Below are 16,891 nucleotides of genomic sequence, written 5' to 3' on the forward strand. Positions count from 1 at the left end.
TGTTTATGGCTCCTTTGTTCAGTGAGGCTGAAACAAACTACATTAGCTCCGACTGAACATAACCCACTCATCAGAGCTGAAGAACCCCTCTAGATCACTCCACAATATGCACTGAAATCCTCATCAGCATGAGAACAGCATGTTTTCATAGAGCGTCTCTAATGAACCAATAAACTCAAAGCAAAGTCATAACAAGTGTGCACAAAATGGAGGTGCTGACACATGCATTTCTCCTCCTGGAAAGGGAGCTAATTAAGAAATGACAAGGGTTATTAATTAATTTACAGTTTAAAGGCCTGACGGCGTCCGATAAGACGGTGATTGGCATACACAGAGGTAATTGTGTTTAATGTGTGAGTGGGTAATCTGCAAACGCAGTGTAAGTGGAGAAAAAGGACCGTGTGACTTTATCAAGCAGCGCAGCAATGGTTATCACCAGCTACTCAAACATGAGGCAATGGAGGCATACTGATAATGACCCATAATTCACTGCTCTGGAGTTTCTCTTTCATGCTAATGAGTGAACTTCTGGTGAACTCAAGTTAAGTTCAAACTCATTCGCCACTTGGTACGCAATACTTTCATTTAGTGTGGGTTCGATTGGAGTGATAGTAAAGAGTGATGACATAGGTCATCTATATAAACTCAGCAAAAAAAAGTCCCTTTTTCAGGACCCTGTCTTTCAAAGATAATTTGTAAAAATCCAAATAACTTCACAGATCTTCATTGTAAAGGGTTTAAACAGTTTCCCATGCTTGTTAAATGAACCACAAACAATTAATGAACATGCAACTGTGGAACGGTCGTCAAGACACTAACAGCTTTCAGGCGATAGGCAATTAAGGTCACAGTTATGAAAACTTAGGACACTAAGGAGGTCTTTCTACTGACTCTGAAAAACACCAAAAGAAAGATGCCCAGGGTCCCTGCTCATCTGCGTGAACGTGCCGTAGGCATGCTGCAAGGAGGCATGAGGACTGGAGATGTGGCCAGGGCAATAAATTGCAATGTCCGCATTGTGAGACACCTAAGACAGCGCTACAGGGAGACAGGACGACCAGCTGATCATCCTCACAGTGGCAGACTACATGTAACAACACCTGCACAGGATCGGTACATCCGAACATCACACCTGCGCAACAACAACTGCCCGAGTTACACCAGGAACGCACAATCCCTCCATCAGTGCTCAGACGGTCCGCAATAGGCTGAGAGAGGCTGGACTGAGGGCTTGTAGGCCTGTTGTAAGGCAGGTCCTCACCAGACATCACCGGCAACAACGTTGCCTATGGGCACGAACCCACCGTAAAATAAAAAGGAGATGCACTCCAGTACTTAATGCAGCTGGTGGCCACACCAGATATCGACTGTTACTTTTGATTTCGACCCCCCCTTTGTTCAGAGACACATTATTCCATTCTGTTAGTCACATGTCTGTGGAACTTGTTCAGTTTGTCTCAGTTGTTGAATCTTATGTTCATACAAATATTTACACAAGTTTGCTGAAAATAAAACACAGTTGACAGTGAGAGGACTTTTTTGGGGGGCTGAGTTTATGTATGTTGATACTTTGAAAGGGTCCTTATAAGATGAAGTGTTTTAATGCAGACAAAATATGCATTTCTTTGCTGAGTCATGAGCAGCATCAGAGGTAGGTACATCCAACCAGATGAACAGGTGACTGGCATGACCACTAGATGGCAGTGTTATCTTAGAGGTGAATTGACATGTTTCAGTGGATGGATATTATGACACAGGGATATTCAACTCTTACCCTATAAGGTCCAGCGCCTGCTGGCTTTCTGTTCTACCGGATAATGAATTGCATCCACCTGGTGTACCAGGTCTAAATCAGTTCCTGGTTAGAGGGGAATAATGGGGGGGAAAAAGCAATGGTGCTGGCTGCGAGGTCCAGAGTTGAGTTTGAGGGGTATGACAGAACCAACTAGATGAAAACCAGTACAAATAACAGTATACACAATGTAGATGAACAGAAATGATTAAGTGATCTGGTTGCGTAGACAGTTTGGGTATCCTCTTACAGTTTGCAGTAAATCAATTAACCTTTATGGCCCTCTGGGCACAGAATGATAGTCCTTAAATTAACCTTGGCGTATCATTTTACAAATATAAAGATTTAGTCTGATAAATTCCCATCTTAATACAAGATTATCAAAATTCTCCAGACATTCAGTATGCCACATTCAGCAGTTTTATCCCAACCCCAACATCAGTTCAGGTCTTAGTGGTAAACCCCATGGGCCACAGCGCTTTAGGCCGAAAGTACATTTGTTCAATACTATATCTGCAGGCTGGAAATGAGCATTTTTGACACGCTCTAGTGGTCCACCTCGTCCGCTTGGTCATTTAAGATCTATTAACGTTTCCTGTAGTGGACAACATGGAAATGATGTGGTTGTTGTTTCATAGCCCTCATTATAATGACCCTGTCCTCCCCAGGGCTCCTAGCTCTCATGATGTATAGATCACCCCTGACCATGAAACTCTACGTAAATACGCTTGCTTTCACAAGCACCATTACCATGATTTGTGAACACATGGGGCCCACGTAATGTATTTCAATACACCAGCATAATGCCTATACATTTGATCAACTGTAATGAAAATGTAATAAGCAGATACGACAGATTTGAAACAATAGTTATGTTTTTTACCCCTTGTGCCCACTAAGAAAATGACATTTTCCGTAAGCAKATAGCTACAGCACTCAGGTCCAGCCTGATCCAACAATGGAGTCCTTACACTGTAGACTGTGAGGGACTGACGTTTTCTGTATTTACCTCTTTACATTCTTTCAGCACTCCAAGGCCAACCTACAAGAGCCCTTCACTTGGGGGCCGATTCCGACCCGAGTTAAGCGTGTGTAAATAAAATGTAATTCCCTTTTTATGCTCCTTTAGCTCTACGGGTATTCTGACCTTGAACTTGAGAATAGCATGTTATTCAACCGCTATTCGTTTTGGGTGAAGATGAAAGAAATGAAGGTGTGGTGGAGGTGTGTCTACAGAAATGAAGGTGTGGTGGAGGTGTGTCTACAGAAATGAAGGTGTGGTGGAGGTGTGTCTACAGAAATGAAGGTGTGGTGGAGGTGTGTCTACAGAAATGAAGGTGTGGTGGAGGTGTGTCTACAGAAATGAAGGTGTGGTGGAGGTGTGTCTACAGAAATGAAGGTGTGGTGGAGGTGTGTCTACAGAAATGCCCTATTCTGACCTTGACTTAATTCCCTCATAATTACACCACTTTTACACATGATGAAACGATGAATAAGGTCAAGCAACCTGTCTGTTCCGAGTGGAACAACATCTACTTTCTTTTCCCCCGATAGAAGTAACACCATTCTCCATGCACTGTCATTTACAAATTGATAAGAGTTATTGATAAGAGCTAGTAAAATGAGTAAGCCGTTTGGATAAGGGGATTGTAAATATAAATGACCCTAAATAATATACAAGATCAGAGTATTTTAAAATCAACCAACTGGTGGCGGAAAGGAGATAAATGTGTGTATTAAGAGGGTTCTTTCATTAATCCCCATTCTGAACTAATCCTCTCGATATACACTGAATGTACAAAACATTAGGAACACCTGCTCTTTCCATGACAAACTGACCAGGTGAAGGCTATGATCCCTTATTGATATCATTTGTTAGATCCACTAAAATCAGTGTTGATGAAGGGGAGGAGGCAGGTTAAAGAAGGATTTTTAAGCCTTGAGACCATCGAGACATGGATTGTGTATGTGTGCCATTCAGAGGGTGAATGGGCAAGACCAAAGAAGATTTAAGTGCCTTTGAACGCGGTATGGTAGTAGGTGCCAGGCGCACCAGTTTGAGTGTGTCAAGAACTGCAACACTGCTGGGTTTTTCACGCTCAAATGTTTCCCTTGTGTATCAAGAACGGTCCACCACCCAAAAGACATCCAGCCAACTTGACACAACTGTGGGAAGAATTGGAGTCATGGGCCAGCATCCCTGTGGAACGCTTGACACCTTGTAAAGTCCATGCCCTGATGAATTGAAGCTGTTCTGAGGGTAAAAGGAGGAGCAACTCAATATTAGGAAGGTGTTCCCAATGTTTTGCACACTCAGCGTCTGTCGAGAAAATTCGAATTAAAAGGTACACCATATTTAACGGGTTTTAGATAAATGTACTGAAAACCCTTTTGAATGAAAACTCCACGAGAAAATCTGTTGGCCAGCAAGTGGGAGGGTTTTCAGCAGTTGAATTACATTTATTCAGTGCATGCAAGGTAGCCACACCTGCAAAGCCTGTTACACACCTGCATACGGGAAGTATGAATACCAACTACTGAGAAGTGCTTAATAAATAAAAAAAGGTATAGATTTTCTGAGTCTAAATCGAGCCCTTAGAGCTGAACCTGAACAAAACATGTCTCAGCTTGTTTTTCTCACTGGCCAATGTCATGTTTAACCACCCATGTGATTCTAATGTCTAATGGTGCATTTTAGTGTTTACGGAATCTAAGACATTGAAGGTTGCACATAAAGCTTTACAAGATACTTCAAAATTGAAAGACCACTGATGAGTGAAATGTGTAGTGTTGGGTAATGATTTGAGTTTAGGAATGACCCCAAACATGCCAAAATGCATTGGTTTTCAAAATTCACCTTGAAACATAAAACACCACAGGTCCACATTAAATATAAATACTTTTATAATATACAAATTGTACAGTCATGAACAGTAGGGATGTGGACATTTCCATGAAAAGTGAATACAAAGAATACCTTTGTTTTTACAAACACTGCAGTGCGTGACGGTAGCCGATGATCAAAGACACTCAACATTCAAAATGGCAGCGCAGATGATTAACAGTAACATCGGAGATGAAACCTAACAATACAATTCCAGAGGCCACGAGCAAGCTAAAGTGACAACATAAAGAGATTGCCATCCTACTGTATCATGTTTCTGTCATTTCTAATCTGTCCATTTCACATCATTGCACACAGGAAATGAACCCTGGAACACACAATTTGCACAGCATTATCAAGAACAATTGCACTGCCACTGACTGCTGAGCTTTAGACAATTATGGTTACATAAAGACAGGAAATAGTAGATTACCTTTTTTTTCACGAGTGGGTTGGAGGCTTTTGTTCTCGACAAGGCTGAGGTTGGTCTATGTTAGTCACAGGTCTCCCTCGTCACGGAAGGGCAAGTAAACAACATTCAGCATAATTTAACAGATGAAGTGACAGATCCTGCTTCACTTTTCTCTCCATATCCTTGCTTTTCAGTATCAGGAAAAATGTAGTCTACCACTCTCCCCAGAGTCTACTTATGTCAAAGCTGAGCAAATGTACAAATCACTAATCATCTCTTATCACAAGAGATGAGGGCATGGAGTTCACGACCCCCAGGTAATACAAACGGATGCAGGACCTGGTGTCATTTGACCCAACTCTGTGGAGGTTACAGTTGTCCATGTTAATGGTGTCCTACCGGAATGCTGTAGGTGTTAAAATACAATGATGTAAAGCATGAGATCACCTGATAGTTCCTGGCTGTATTTTTCCACACTTTCCTACCATAACTTGATGTACATTGTACTTGAAGAGGCAGTATTGTCTCAGTGTAAAATAATATACAAAGGAACAAGGATCACAGATATATATTAAAAAAAAGACTCAAATTGGTATGAACAACAGAACTGATGAACACATAATAAACAATGTATGAATAAGGAAATATGACAATCCTACATGATCTTATATCCGGGCAGAAAGTGATTAGTTTAAATCTAAAGAGAAAAAATGACTTGATAAGAACCCAATGGGGAAATATGTCTCAGTTTCCAGGTAATCTCTTCACTTTTCACAGAGGGGTGTTTTAGAATGCCATTTCTTATTCATATTTGTCCTAGTCTCACAAATATTAAAACTGACAAGTCATTTCTATTCTCTCTCTAGCGGTAACCCGCAAAGCTAAATAAAATGTGTTGAATAAAACAAGTGCTTATTAAAGCTCATAATAGCCTAACGCGAAGTGTTGCTGGAAAAAACAATACCACAGATAATATCACAAAATAAAAAATATCCTGACTTCATATKAAATCTGCTATTTGACATGTGGGCAAACTCCTTTGTACTCGAACAAGTAGCAGCTGTGGAAAATCCATCAAACATGGTTCAAACATGACCCCTGACCACTTGGCCATTAGTAATGACCTCACGCCCACAGCATGGACCATATGGTGGAAAAAGTTGGCAATGATGACCCCATAGCTACAAATCCCCAATTTGCCTAAGGAGGTAGCTAGCTCCAGCTCCAGAGCGTTAGAAAGCACACTTCAGCTAGCGTTAGCACGACAGAATACACTGAGCCTAACTTCAAATCAAACACAGAAACTTCCCCTTTAAATCAACAACACGCCAAAACAAGCCAAATTCCTTACCTCCCGTTCAATTCTAAAACAGAGAACACTGAACTTACCTTCATATTACCTTCAAACACTGATTGTAGCAACCCTCTCAGGCTATAACACTGAAACCACCTTGATATTTGTCAAACTTCTGACAATTGTACTTGACGATTTAGGCCCAGTATCATAATAAGGCTATCCTGGTCACAGTTTGGAATTCTATACAATACATCTGCCACTGAGATGAACATTTCAGAACAGTCGGTTATTCAGAAAAATACCACATTTAGAAAACGACGACAAGCCTATATTTATCTGTAAACATACAGGTTTCTACAGACTTTGCTTAGCAACTACAGCACAAGAAAAATCAATCCCTATGAAAATCACAATCCAAATGAAGTGCTATTTGTTATTTTTCGAGGTGAGGTTTTCCACTGTCAATAGCCACGTAAGTGACCCCCATTATAAATGTATGACTTGACTGACACCCCGCTGACAAAGTCCATTAGCCGGTTAATGATTTCTCCACACAGCATCGATGCAGCACCACTTTAAAATGGAAAGCAACATGATACCTTGAAAGACTACATTATGATTTTGGTATTGTCAGAAATGACACCGTCAAGAGGGGCTTTAAAGGCTTGAGGTGAAATATTAAAGCCAATGTCAATGGAAAATGGCAATTCGAACACAGCTATTCCAAATTGCTCAATCATTTTTGTTTTTCTACTTCCTCTGTGCTCCGTTTCTATCTTGAACATCCAGTCATGGCCCAGCCCATAACCTTGCCAAGTACTTTTTAATGACCATTGATTGGAAAAGCTATTAAAATCAAACGTGTGTAAACTCTCAAAGTTGACTCAACATTTCCAAGTTTGGTTCTCATCACACTTCACTTCCACTCAATCCACACACATTCAATGGAGATMTACTCCATTATCAAACKCTTMACTTGGCTTGGATAWTGACACATWRGGAATGCAAGGCGAATGRYTCATACCTACTATAAGAATCAGAGTGATTATCAGCATCATCTGTAGTACTTTACATTACAGGCTAAAAGTAAATCAAGTTCCATTCACCTTGCATTGGATTGCCTGTCGCAACAACAGCCACTACATTTCCCACAGTGCTCCTCATCTAAACCCATGTGACATACAGTAACTGTACCACTATGGTACTGTACAAATAAGGACAAGCGAGTTTGCCTGGTTAAAGTCTGTTTCTTCAGACCCAAGCCCCATTGGTCCCATCAATTTGTCCATTATATCCAGTGACTCTCGTACATTAGTCTCCTCCGCATCATTCTCAGTTATGTACATTCATTATGTGTAGGTATAGGATCAGTCTGAGGCTGTGAGAGAGACTGTTGCCTGTCCATCTGTGGTAGAGATGTGTCCATTGTGGAGAGATGTCTGCTGCAGAGGATAGAGTGATTACATGGTAGGAGGATGTTGCTGCAATATAGGCTGTTCAATGGTGACTTTGTGGAGCCCCTATCTCAGGTTATGATGTTTGGTAGGTACATGAATGATGGGTAGGAGAACCCTTAGGTGTGATGTCTGAAGAGGTTTACACATCCGACCTTTGACTCTCTTCAGGGCATTGATTGGTCAATTTGACCTGTCCCTCATCCTTTACTACCTTTTGCACCTCCTCCTGCACTACATGTTCTTCCTGGTCAGGTGGGTCTTGTTGCATGGCAACATTCTCCGTTTCTCCATTCTCTTCCCCTCCATTTGTCTCTTCCTTAGTCTCAACCCCATGCTCCTTCACTTCCATTTCAGCTCCTCCCCCTTTCTCCCCTTGTTCTTTGGTCTCCACCTCCACCTCTGAACCCTTGGTAGTTTCGGTTTCATCATCAACTGCCACCTCATTTTCTCTCTCCCCCTGTCTTTCCTGCTCAGTCTCTGCCCCCGCTTCTTCTCCCTCCTCCACTCTCCCCTCTTTGTCACTCTTGTCATCTTTTCCTGCAGCTCCATCTCTCTCCTTCCCAGTTTCTACCCAGCTTTCTACCCCTTCCTCAGTTTCTGCCTCAACCTTTTTCTCTTCCTCCACTTCACAGGGAGCCTCCGCCTCTTTACACACAGTCTCTACCTCCGTCTCTTTCACCGTCTCCTCTTCGTTCGCCTTGTTTTCCTTCACGTTCCTGCTCTCTTTGACCACCTTTTCCCCGTCGTCAAGAATCTTGGAATCTTCCAGATCTTTCTCTGCTGCCGATTGCTTGTTTTTCTTCTTCTTCTTGTTTTTTGAAGCATCTTTAACAGAGTTCTTGTTAGACTTGCTTTTGAATATCAGTTTCTGAAAGACAGGATGTTTGTGTAAGAACGTTTCTAAACTGCTGTTCTATTGGCTATATTACGGACGGACAGACAGACCGTTGAAAATGGACATAATAGCAAACAAGGAAAGAACCAATTAAAATGATTCTCATTGTGGGGAATGAAATGGTAATTTCAAGGGAATTGATTGGTGCCTTCAGGGGTACAGACCAAACAAAAAAATATGGCTGGTAATATTTCTGAGATTGCCTCCATTGACCCTCTTTTAGCTGAGACTTACAGTATACTGAGGTAAACAGCATGTTACCTGCACACAAACATCTGCATTATCGTTCTCTGCTCGTCTCTGCCAGGGTTATTGCCCATCAGTTTGATTGCCATTGGTGACCAGAGTTTAAATTCAGGTCACAGGCAATATCAGCATTTGATTCATTCCACAAAGGACAAAGGTCAAATCTAGAGGTTATATCAGTACTATCTAGGGTCAAATGGAAAGTACTTTCTCAACATGCATTGCCGTAGTTACCACAGAATGGCTCAAATCTCAAGAAGAAAGGGGTTAATTCACATTTGACCGGCAGTGTGCATATTTATCTATGTGAAAATAAAAACAAGTGTGATATGGGCCGGGGTGGTGAGGGGTGATGTTGGCCTTGCAGCGCTGCTCTGGCTAGTGAACAAGCTGCGAGCCAACCCACATGTGCCAAGACAAACACTGAGAGGAATGAGAGGTCACGTACCTTGTATTCCCCCCTCTTGCGGGGAAGGACAGGTCTCTGCAGAAAAACTACCTGCTTGGTGGCCAAACTTCCATCACTAGGGTAGAGGGAGAGATAGGGAGATGGAGAGATAAAAGGCAGAGGTGAATATGGATAGAGGGAGGTAGAGAGAATATAATTAGAACTGAAATACAAATAACTTTGTAAACCATAGCTATTTCCTTGATAGTTACTTTACTTGTAGAGGACAATGCCTGTACCATTGATAAAGAAATCCATGTCACACAAATCACATTGCCACAAGCTCTTTTAGAAATACTTGGGGTCATTTCAGAGCAAGGAAGAGAGGAATGGAAAATGCAGTTTGTATTATAATGCTCCAGTTCCACACTCCAGAGTAGACCTTATAATGGTTTGTGTGACTAGTATGGTCAGTCCTGATGCTATACTAATAGCTGACATCTACCACCGTGAGAAGTGAGTTACATAGCAGTGGTCAACCTCGATCATTCTGCTTTCTTCCCTTTCTGTCCTCTCTTGATAATACGAGAAACCAAAAAGGAATTTGGAGCAATGATGTATGTACACGTGAATCTGTTCTATGCTTAGGAGAGAGCTCAGACACCAAGAGAACGAGACCATGTTTACTGGCTTCCCCAAAACATGTTTGTCCTCATAAACTTCTCCAAAATAATCCCTGTCCAGGCACATGTCACATTCTGTGTTAATTCATGGATAATCCATACAGTACAGATGACAGACGGACTAATCCACCGAGGAGGTTCTGTCATCAGCGGGCTTCCTGTCTCTCCTGCTCGTTTCTCGTCCTTCCATCTCACACGCATTAACCTTCACTCTGCTTCTCTCCTTCATCTCTCCATTTGACACGCACGTATCGACTCGGTTTCCTACTTTAGCCTGCTGTTGCTAATTATCTGTCTGCTTCACTTTACTTCTCTGCCTCTTCCTCTTGTATGAGCTTCATATAGGCTTTCTCTATCCTTTCCCTTTCTCTCTTTTGTATATCCCCTGATCTCCCTCTCCAGATCGCTCTCTCTGTCACTTCCTCTCTTGGAATCCCTCATCCGTTAAAATATATGTACTCTTATACACACGGGGAAGAAGCAGCTTTGAGTTAAGCTGGATCCTTAACTTGGCATATGAAGAACAACGGAAATGTATGATAGGGTGACAACGGTATGGCGCTGGCTGCAAATCTTCCCCACAACATCAAATGGGCTTCCAGATCTCCTGTAGAGGCTTACTATCTAAACCACCCCCATTTCCCATCCCTCCCTCCTTACCCTGCATTTCCAATAACCTATTTTCCATGCTGTCAGATTGCCGGACAGCTTCCTGCTGAATGAAAGCGGAAAAGCCAACCTGAGTCCTCAGAAAAAGCCCAAGCCCGTTAAAGTAGAACGGAGCAGATCCGTTTGAAAATTACAGGCCCCTTGCTGCTACAGTCCTCTCATAGCTGTCTGTGTCTTGCTGCTACAGTCCTCTCATAGCTGTCTGGGTCTTGCTGCTACAGTCCTCTCATAGTGTCTGTGTCTTGCTGCTAACAGTCCTCTCATAGCTGTCTGTGTCTTGCTGCTACAGTCCTCTCATAGCTGTCTGGGTCTTGCTGCTACAGTCCTCTCATAGCTGTCTGTGTCTTGCTGCTACAGTCCTCTCATAGCTGTCTGGGTCTTGCTGCTACAGTCCTCTCATAGCTGTCTGTGTCCTTGCTGCTACAGTCCTCTCATAGCTGTCTGTGTCTTGCTGCTACAGTCTCTCATAGCTGTCTGTGTCTTGCTGCTACAGTCCTCTCATAGCTGTCTGTGTCTTGCTGATACAGTCCTCTCATAGCTGTCTGTGTCTTGCTGATCCAGTCCTCTCATAGCTTGTCTGGTTTCTTGCTGCATACAGTCCTCTCATAGCTGTCTGTGTCTTGCTGCTACAGTCCTCTCATAGCTGTCTGGGTCTTGCTGCTACAGTCCTCTCATAGCTGTCTGTTGTCTTGCTGCTACAGTCCTCTCATAGCTGTCTGGGTCTTGCTGCTACAGTCCTCTCATAGCTGTCTGGGTTCTTGCTGCTACAAGTCCCCTCATAGCTGTCTTGTGTCTTGTGCTGATACAGTCCTCTCATAGCTGTCTGGTCTTGCTGCTACAGTCCTCTCATAGCTATCTGTGTCTTGCTGCTCGCAGTCCTCTCATAGCTGTCTGGGTCTTGCTGCTACAGTCCTCTCATAGCTGTCTGTGTCTTGCTGATACAGTCCTCTCATAGCTGTCTGGGTCTTGCTGCTACAGTCCTCTCATAGCTGTCTGTGTCTTGCTGATACAGTCCTCTCATAGCTGTCTGTGTCTGCAGTACTGGAATATAAACTTCATATACCAGCAACAAGACTTTCTTTGGTACAGTGGTAGGGAACATGGTGTATCATGTTTAGTGGTTACCTGTGGTAATGTTAAGTATTTCTTATAATGGTATTATAAAGCACATGTTCCATGTGGCAGAAATATACTGTAATTACACGTGCACCTTCACATTCATGTTACGTTGATTAAAGAAGCCTTGAGTCCCGGTGGATGTTCACTTTAGATGCTAACTAGTGTGTAAGTAGGTCTTTGCATAACAGACTCCGTGTGGACTGCTTCAGAGGAAGTGCACTTTGCTCATCCTCAGACAGTATCCCAATGTGCATTAGCTTAATATAGTTGTGAAAATGGAAGAGTCAACATAATACAAGTGTAATGACTAAGCTAATCTGAAATGGGTCAACAGCTATCGTTGCTGTGCACAAAGAGACGAGTGCTTCAGAGATGGAGAGAAATGAGCGTTGCTGTATCTAGGCCGGCCCTCTGATTAATTAGCCATGTTGCGCTGTTGTGTTGTTGCATTTTGAGAGAGAGGGATAAAAATAAAGAGTGATGAAAAAACAAGGGATGAAAATAGAGAGGTAATTAATCAGCTATGCTCTGGAACGGTCACAAACACGACCCCCAGAGACAAGGGTACGCATGGTAAACCTATAACTGTAACCGTGTTGAACTCTAAGCATATACTTGGAGTCTTCATAAGCATGACACAACACATTTCATGACACTGACTAATAGCGGCAATCAGTAGTTGAAACAATAACAAAGCGTTCTCCCCAGCACTGTTTCAGTAAAAAGCGGGGGGATGGGGCTGGAGAAATGTTACCACTCAAATTCTATGGATGCAAGGACTGACCATCCATGATATTAAAATGATAGTTTAAACATGTTTTTAGGCTATGCAGTGTTTGTTTACATTTACTTTGTTTACAAACATTGGAGTAAAACAAGCTTATATTTTGGGTTCTGATGTGGTACGACAGTTGAACTAAGCTCACAAGACATTTATTTAAACGTTTTATTCTTAAAGAATCAATTCAATGGGTATATATTGGATTGGACGTGTTCTGCCTTGTGTTAATGATGAGTGCTTGTGACTGTGTAAAGTGGGGTTTCAGGTGCGAGACAAGTATTTTTGAAGACATGTTGTGGCTGCTGATAGATGACTGAGCTGTTGACTGTTAGCGAATGTGTGCGTGCTTAGTCCTCATATAAGATGAATGAGTCAGCAGAGGCTGAGCAGGAGAACCGTTACATTTCTCTGAAGGGATTTTCCAGTTACACTCATTTGTGGGTTTAAACTGTCTCGCACCACGCGCTGTTACGTATGAACCCGCCAATTGGGGGGCCAGTTAGTATTTTCGTTGAACAACCTGTTGAGTTCTTCCGACTGATTTCGCAATCCATTTAAGTTGAGCTGTTAATTGACCAGTGATATGGGCTGACCATCGCTTTGTCTAAATGAGATGGGTGCTCTTTGAAATCAAAGAGAAGGCAGTTTCATCTCCAGAGGGTTAATCAGGTTGAACAATCAATACCAGAGTTAGGTAACCAGGAGGTGGTCATTCAGGCCCTAACTCAATATTAGTGAGAGTGTGTTTTGGAAAGTGAAAGTAGTAACCTGTTGGTCTTGATGATGGGTGTAGGCAGCACACACGTGAGTCTCCAACCGTACATGGCAAGAGACTGGAGCAGGGGAACATAGTCTGTCTTCACCTGCAAGCCCTAAACAGAGAATACAAACACATGAATATTACATACTACTACTATACACATAGTGTTTGCATACACGTACACACAAGCACCCGTACGAGTAGGGCTGGTACAATTATAGTATAATCATATAACTGACAATTATGGACAATAACTGTGAACTTCAAAAATAATGATCATAATAGTCTTAATACATAATACTTTTAAGAGAAGGGGGGATTCAACTTCATACTCAAGTAGATATAAATGACCCAATAGCAGTTTTTCATTTTTACATGAAGTGGGTAAAGTTGGTAGTCATTTTACGAGCAGAACGGCACCGTTGGGAGAAGCTTCATTTCCAAAAGTTCCAAGAGGTCTAAACTATTTGTTTTTGAGAGAGGGGTGCTACTAAAGCTGGGTTGTATTCATTATGTTTGTCGTAGCTATAATTCAGAGATGTATTATGATGCTCAAAACATTTGAACAAAAATGACAATTATGACACTAACCGTGTCCATTTGCGTGACAAGTAATCGTTACCCAAAATTCCATATTCGTCACATCGTACGAAAACACACACACGCGCGCACACACACACACACACACACACGCGTGCACGCACACACACACACACATGCATAAATGTATGCATGCATAAAAACATAAACCATTAAAACCCCATCAAAAGAGCCACGATTTCCCAAGCTCTTGACAACCGATGATGAACTATGTATGATGCATACCAAAATACATGCATTTCTGTTAGATTGATTGCTGGTATGACAGTGTAGTGCACTTGGGATTTGGGTTAAAGACACACGCTCATCACACGCACACGTGCGCTAACGCTTCTGCTCACACATGTGATTTTGTGTGGTTTTCCATCTCTTCTGCATCTGCCCTCACTGACAAACCACAGCACGTGTCAGATATGAAAAGACACGCATACAACATATGCATGCACACATTGTAGTGCTATACGGGCATCTACAGTACAGGCTGAGGGCAGTGGGTCCCAATCCAACAGATAGACAAAARAACTAGAACCAGAAACAAGTCTTAAGCCACAAGCCAGTGAGAATTGGCCAGGACCCATTGTTCGAGAAACACTGCAGTAGGGTAGAGAGGGCTCTGTTGAAACTGTTATTTACATTGGCATTTGCCGTCCCAGCATCCCTCAGAAAATCCAGAGCTGTGAGAACTGTGTTTTAGGGTTTGTGTTGGAACCTCTGCCAGAAATGGTCACTTTCTCAAAGCCATAAAAGCAAAGTAAATTGGGAAATAAGTTTTGTTTAATGGCCCTCTTCATTCCTAAGCGTAACTGAGACTCGACAGAGTGAATCATTTTTCTGGAAGATTCCCTCCCCCTGATCTCACCATGGTCACCTTGCTGCATCAGCACATGAGAAATGGAACCCGGCGCCTTAGCAGTAACTCTGTGTTCTGATTTGTGTGTTAAATACAATCTATATATAAAAATAGAGCCATAGGGTGGGGTGCAAGCTAGGGTGGTAAAAGGCTACATTATCAAGAGTGGAGAACGGTGAGGTAGAGGCTAATATTTAAAAACAGAACAGTGTTATAGAGTAAATCTAGCAGGGTGGGGTTGAGTTCAACTCTTGTGATCAAAGTTCACTAAGAGTTGGATGAAAGAAAACAGAGCTCTATTGTTTTGAGGTAATTCTCCACCGTTTCTATTTGAGAAGACATGACAGATCCCTTTTTGCAATAAGTCTAATTCTACCTTAATGTTTTTACAGGCCATAGTCTGGTCTATCAGCCCAGGGAAATGATCTAGGCTCCTCCTCTAGCCTTCTAGCTATCACTTTGTCTTTGGACCGGGCTGCACTTCCTCCACCACAATCTCATATTTTTATGGATAATGAACAGGGTATCCTGAAACGAGGCTTAAAAGTCCCTACTCTGTCAATCATGTCAATCATTGAGAGATTGAGAACATTTTCGAAAACCAAAAGCTGTAATGAAGACTAATCACACCATATACAGTATAATAATAATAATAATCAACACAGTCTCAATAGAATATGTCAACATTTTGACATTTAACCATTGTAGTTAGCCTAGATGTCAACCAAGCGAACGTATTAGTCACATATTTCGGTGAGCAAAATTCTCTGGGAACTTCCTCATCCACAAGCCATCAGCATAATTTTCACATCCCTCATCAAACTATTCTGACCATAGGAGTGGACTCATGCCGCACCGGCTGCTACATGACTATCGACATGCCTTGGTTTACTTTTGACCGGTATGTGTTAAAATAAATAGCCAAATAACAAGCTATATCTATGCTTAGATAACTTTTTAAAGATCATGTAGGTTCTTACTAATTTCCCCAAGACCCATTGGTGTCAAATCGGAGGGCCTGTTGTCCGGACCTCTGGCAGTCTCTATGGGGGTGCCACAGGGTTAAATTCTCGGGCCGACTCTTTTCTCTGTATACATCAATGATGTCGCTCTTGCTGCTGGTGATTCTCTGGTACACCTCTACGCAGACGACACCATTCTGTATACTTCTGGCCCTTCTTTGGACACTGTGTTAACTAACCTCCAGACGAGCTTCAATGCCATACAACACTCCTTCCGTGGCCTCCAACTGCTTTTAAATGCTAGTAAAACTAAGTACATGCTCTTCAACCGATTGCTGCCCGTATCCTCCCGCCCAACTAGCATCACTACTCTGGACGGTTCTGACCGAGAATATGTGGACAACTACAAATACCAAGGTGTCTGGTTAGACTGTAAACTCTCCTTCCAGACTCACAATAAGCATCTCCAATCCAAAATTAAATCTAGAATCGGCTTCCTATTTCGAAACAAAGCCTCCTTCACTCCTGCCGCCAAACATAACCTCGTAAAACTGACTATCCTACCGATCCTTGACATTGGCGATGTCTTTTACAAAATAGCCCCCAACACTCTACTCAGCAAACTGGATGTAGTCTATCACAGTGCCATCTGTTTTATCACCAAAGCCCCATATACTACCCACCACTGCGACCTGTATGCTCTCGTTGGCTGGCCCTCACTACATATCCGTCGCCAAACCCACTGGCTCCAGGTCATCTATAAGTCTTTTCTAGGTAAAGCCCTGCCTTATCTCAGCTCACTGGTCACCATAGCAACACCCACCCGTAACACACGCTCCAGCAGGTATATTGCACTGGTTATCCCCAAAGCCAACACTTCCTTTGGCCGCCTGTCCTTCCAGTTCTCTGCTGCCAATGACTGGAACGAATTGCAAAAATCTCTGAAGCTGGAGTCTTATATCTCCCTCTCTAACTTTAAGCATCAGCTGTCAGAGCAGCTTAACGATCACTTTACCTGTACACAGCCAATCTGTAAATAGCACACCTCATCCCCATATTATTACTTACTGGGGTGCAAAAGAGCAAGAGGGTATCT

The 16,891-nt window shown here is 42.5% G+C and overlaps 1 protein-coding gene across 1 annotated transcript in view; it reads right to left on the reverse strand.

The window, feature by feature from the left end:
* Positions 1-4,678: 4,678 nt before the first annotated feature.
* Positions 4,679-16,891, reverse strand: part of LOC111958918 (raftlin) — a 53,108-nt gene continuing 40,895 nt past the window's right edge. The window contains 3 exon segments of the mRNA XM_023980268.2: positions 4,679-8,710; positions 9,432-9,507; positions 13,392-13,495. Of these exon segments, the coding sequence (XP_023836036.2) occupies positions 7,982-8,710; positions 9,432-9,507; positions 13,392-13,495 (909 nt within the window). The 3' untranslated portion in view covers positions 4,679-7,981.

Source organism: Salvelinus sp. IW2-2015, linkage group LG35 (assembly GCF_002910315.2).
Source record: "Salvelinus sp. IW2-2015 linkage group LG35, ASM291031v2, whole genome shotgun sequence".
Lineage (NCBI taxonomy): Eukaryota > Metazoa > Chordata > Actinopteri > Salmoniformes > Salmonidae > Salvelinus > Salvelinus sp. IW2-2015.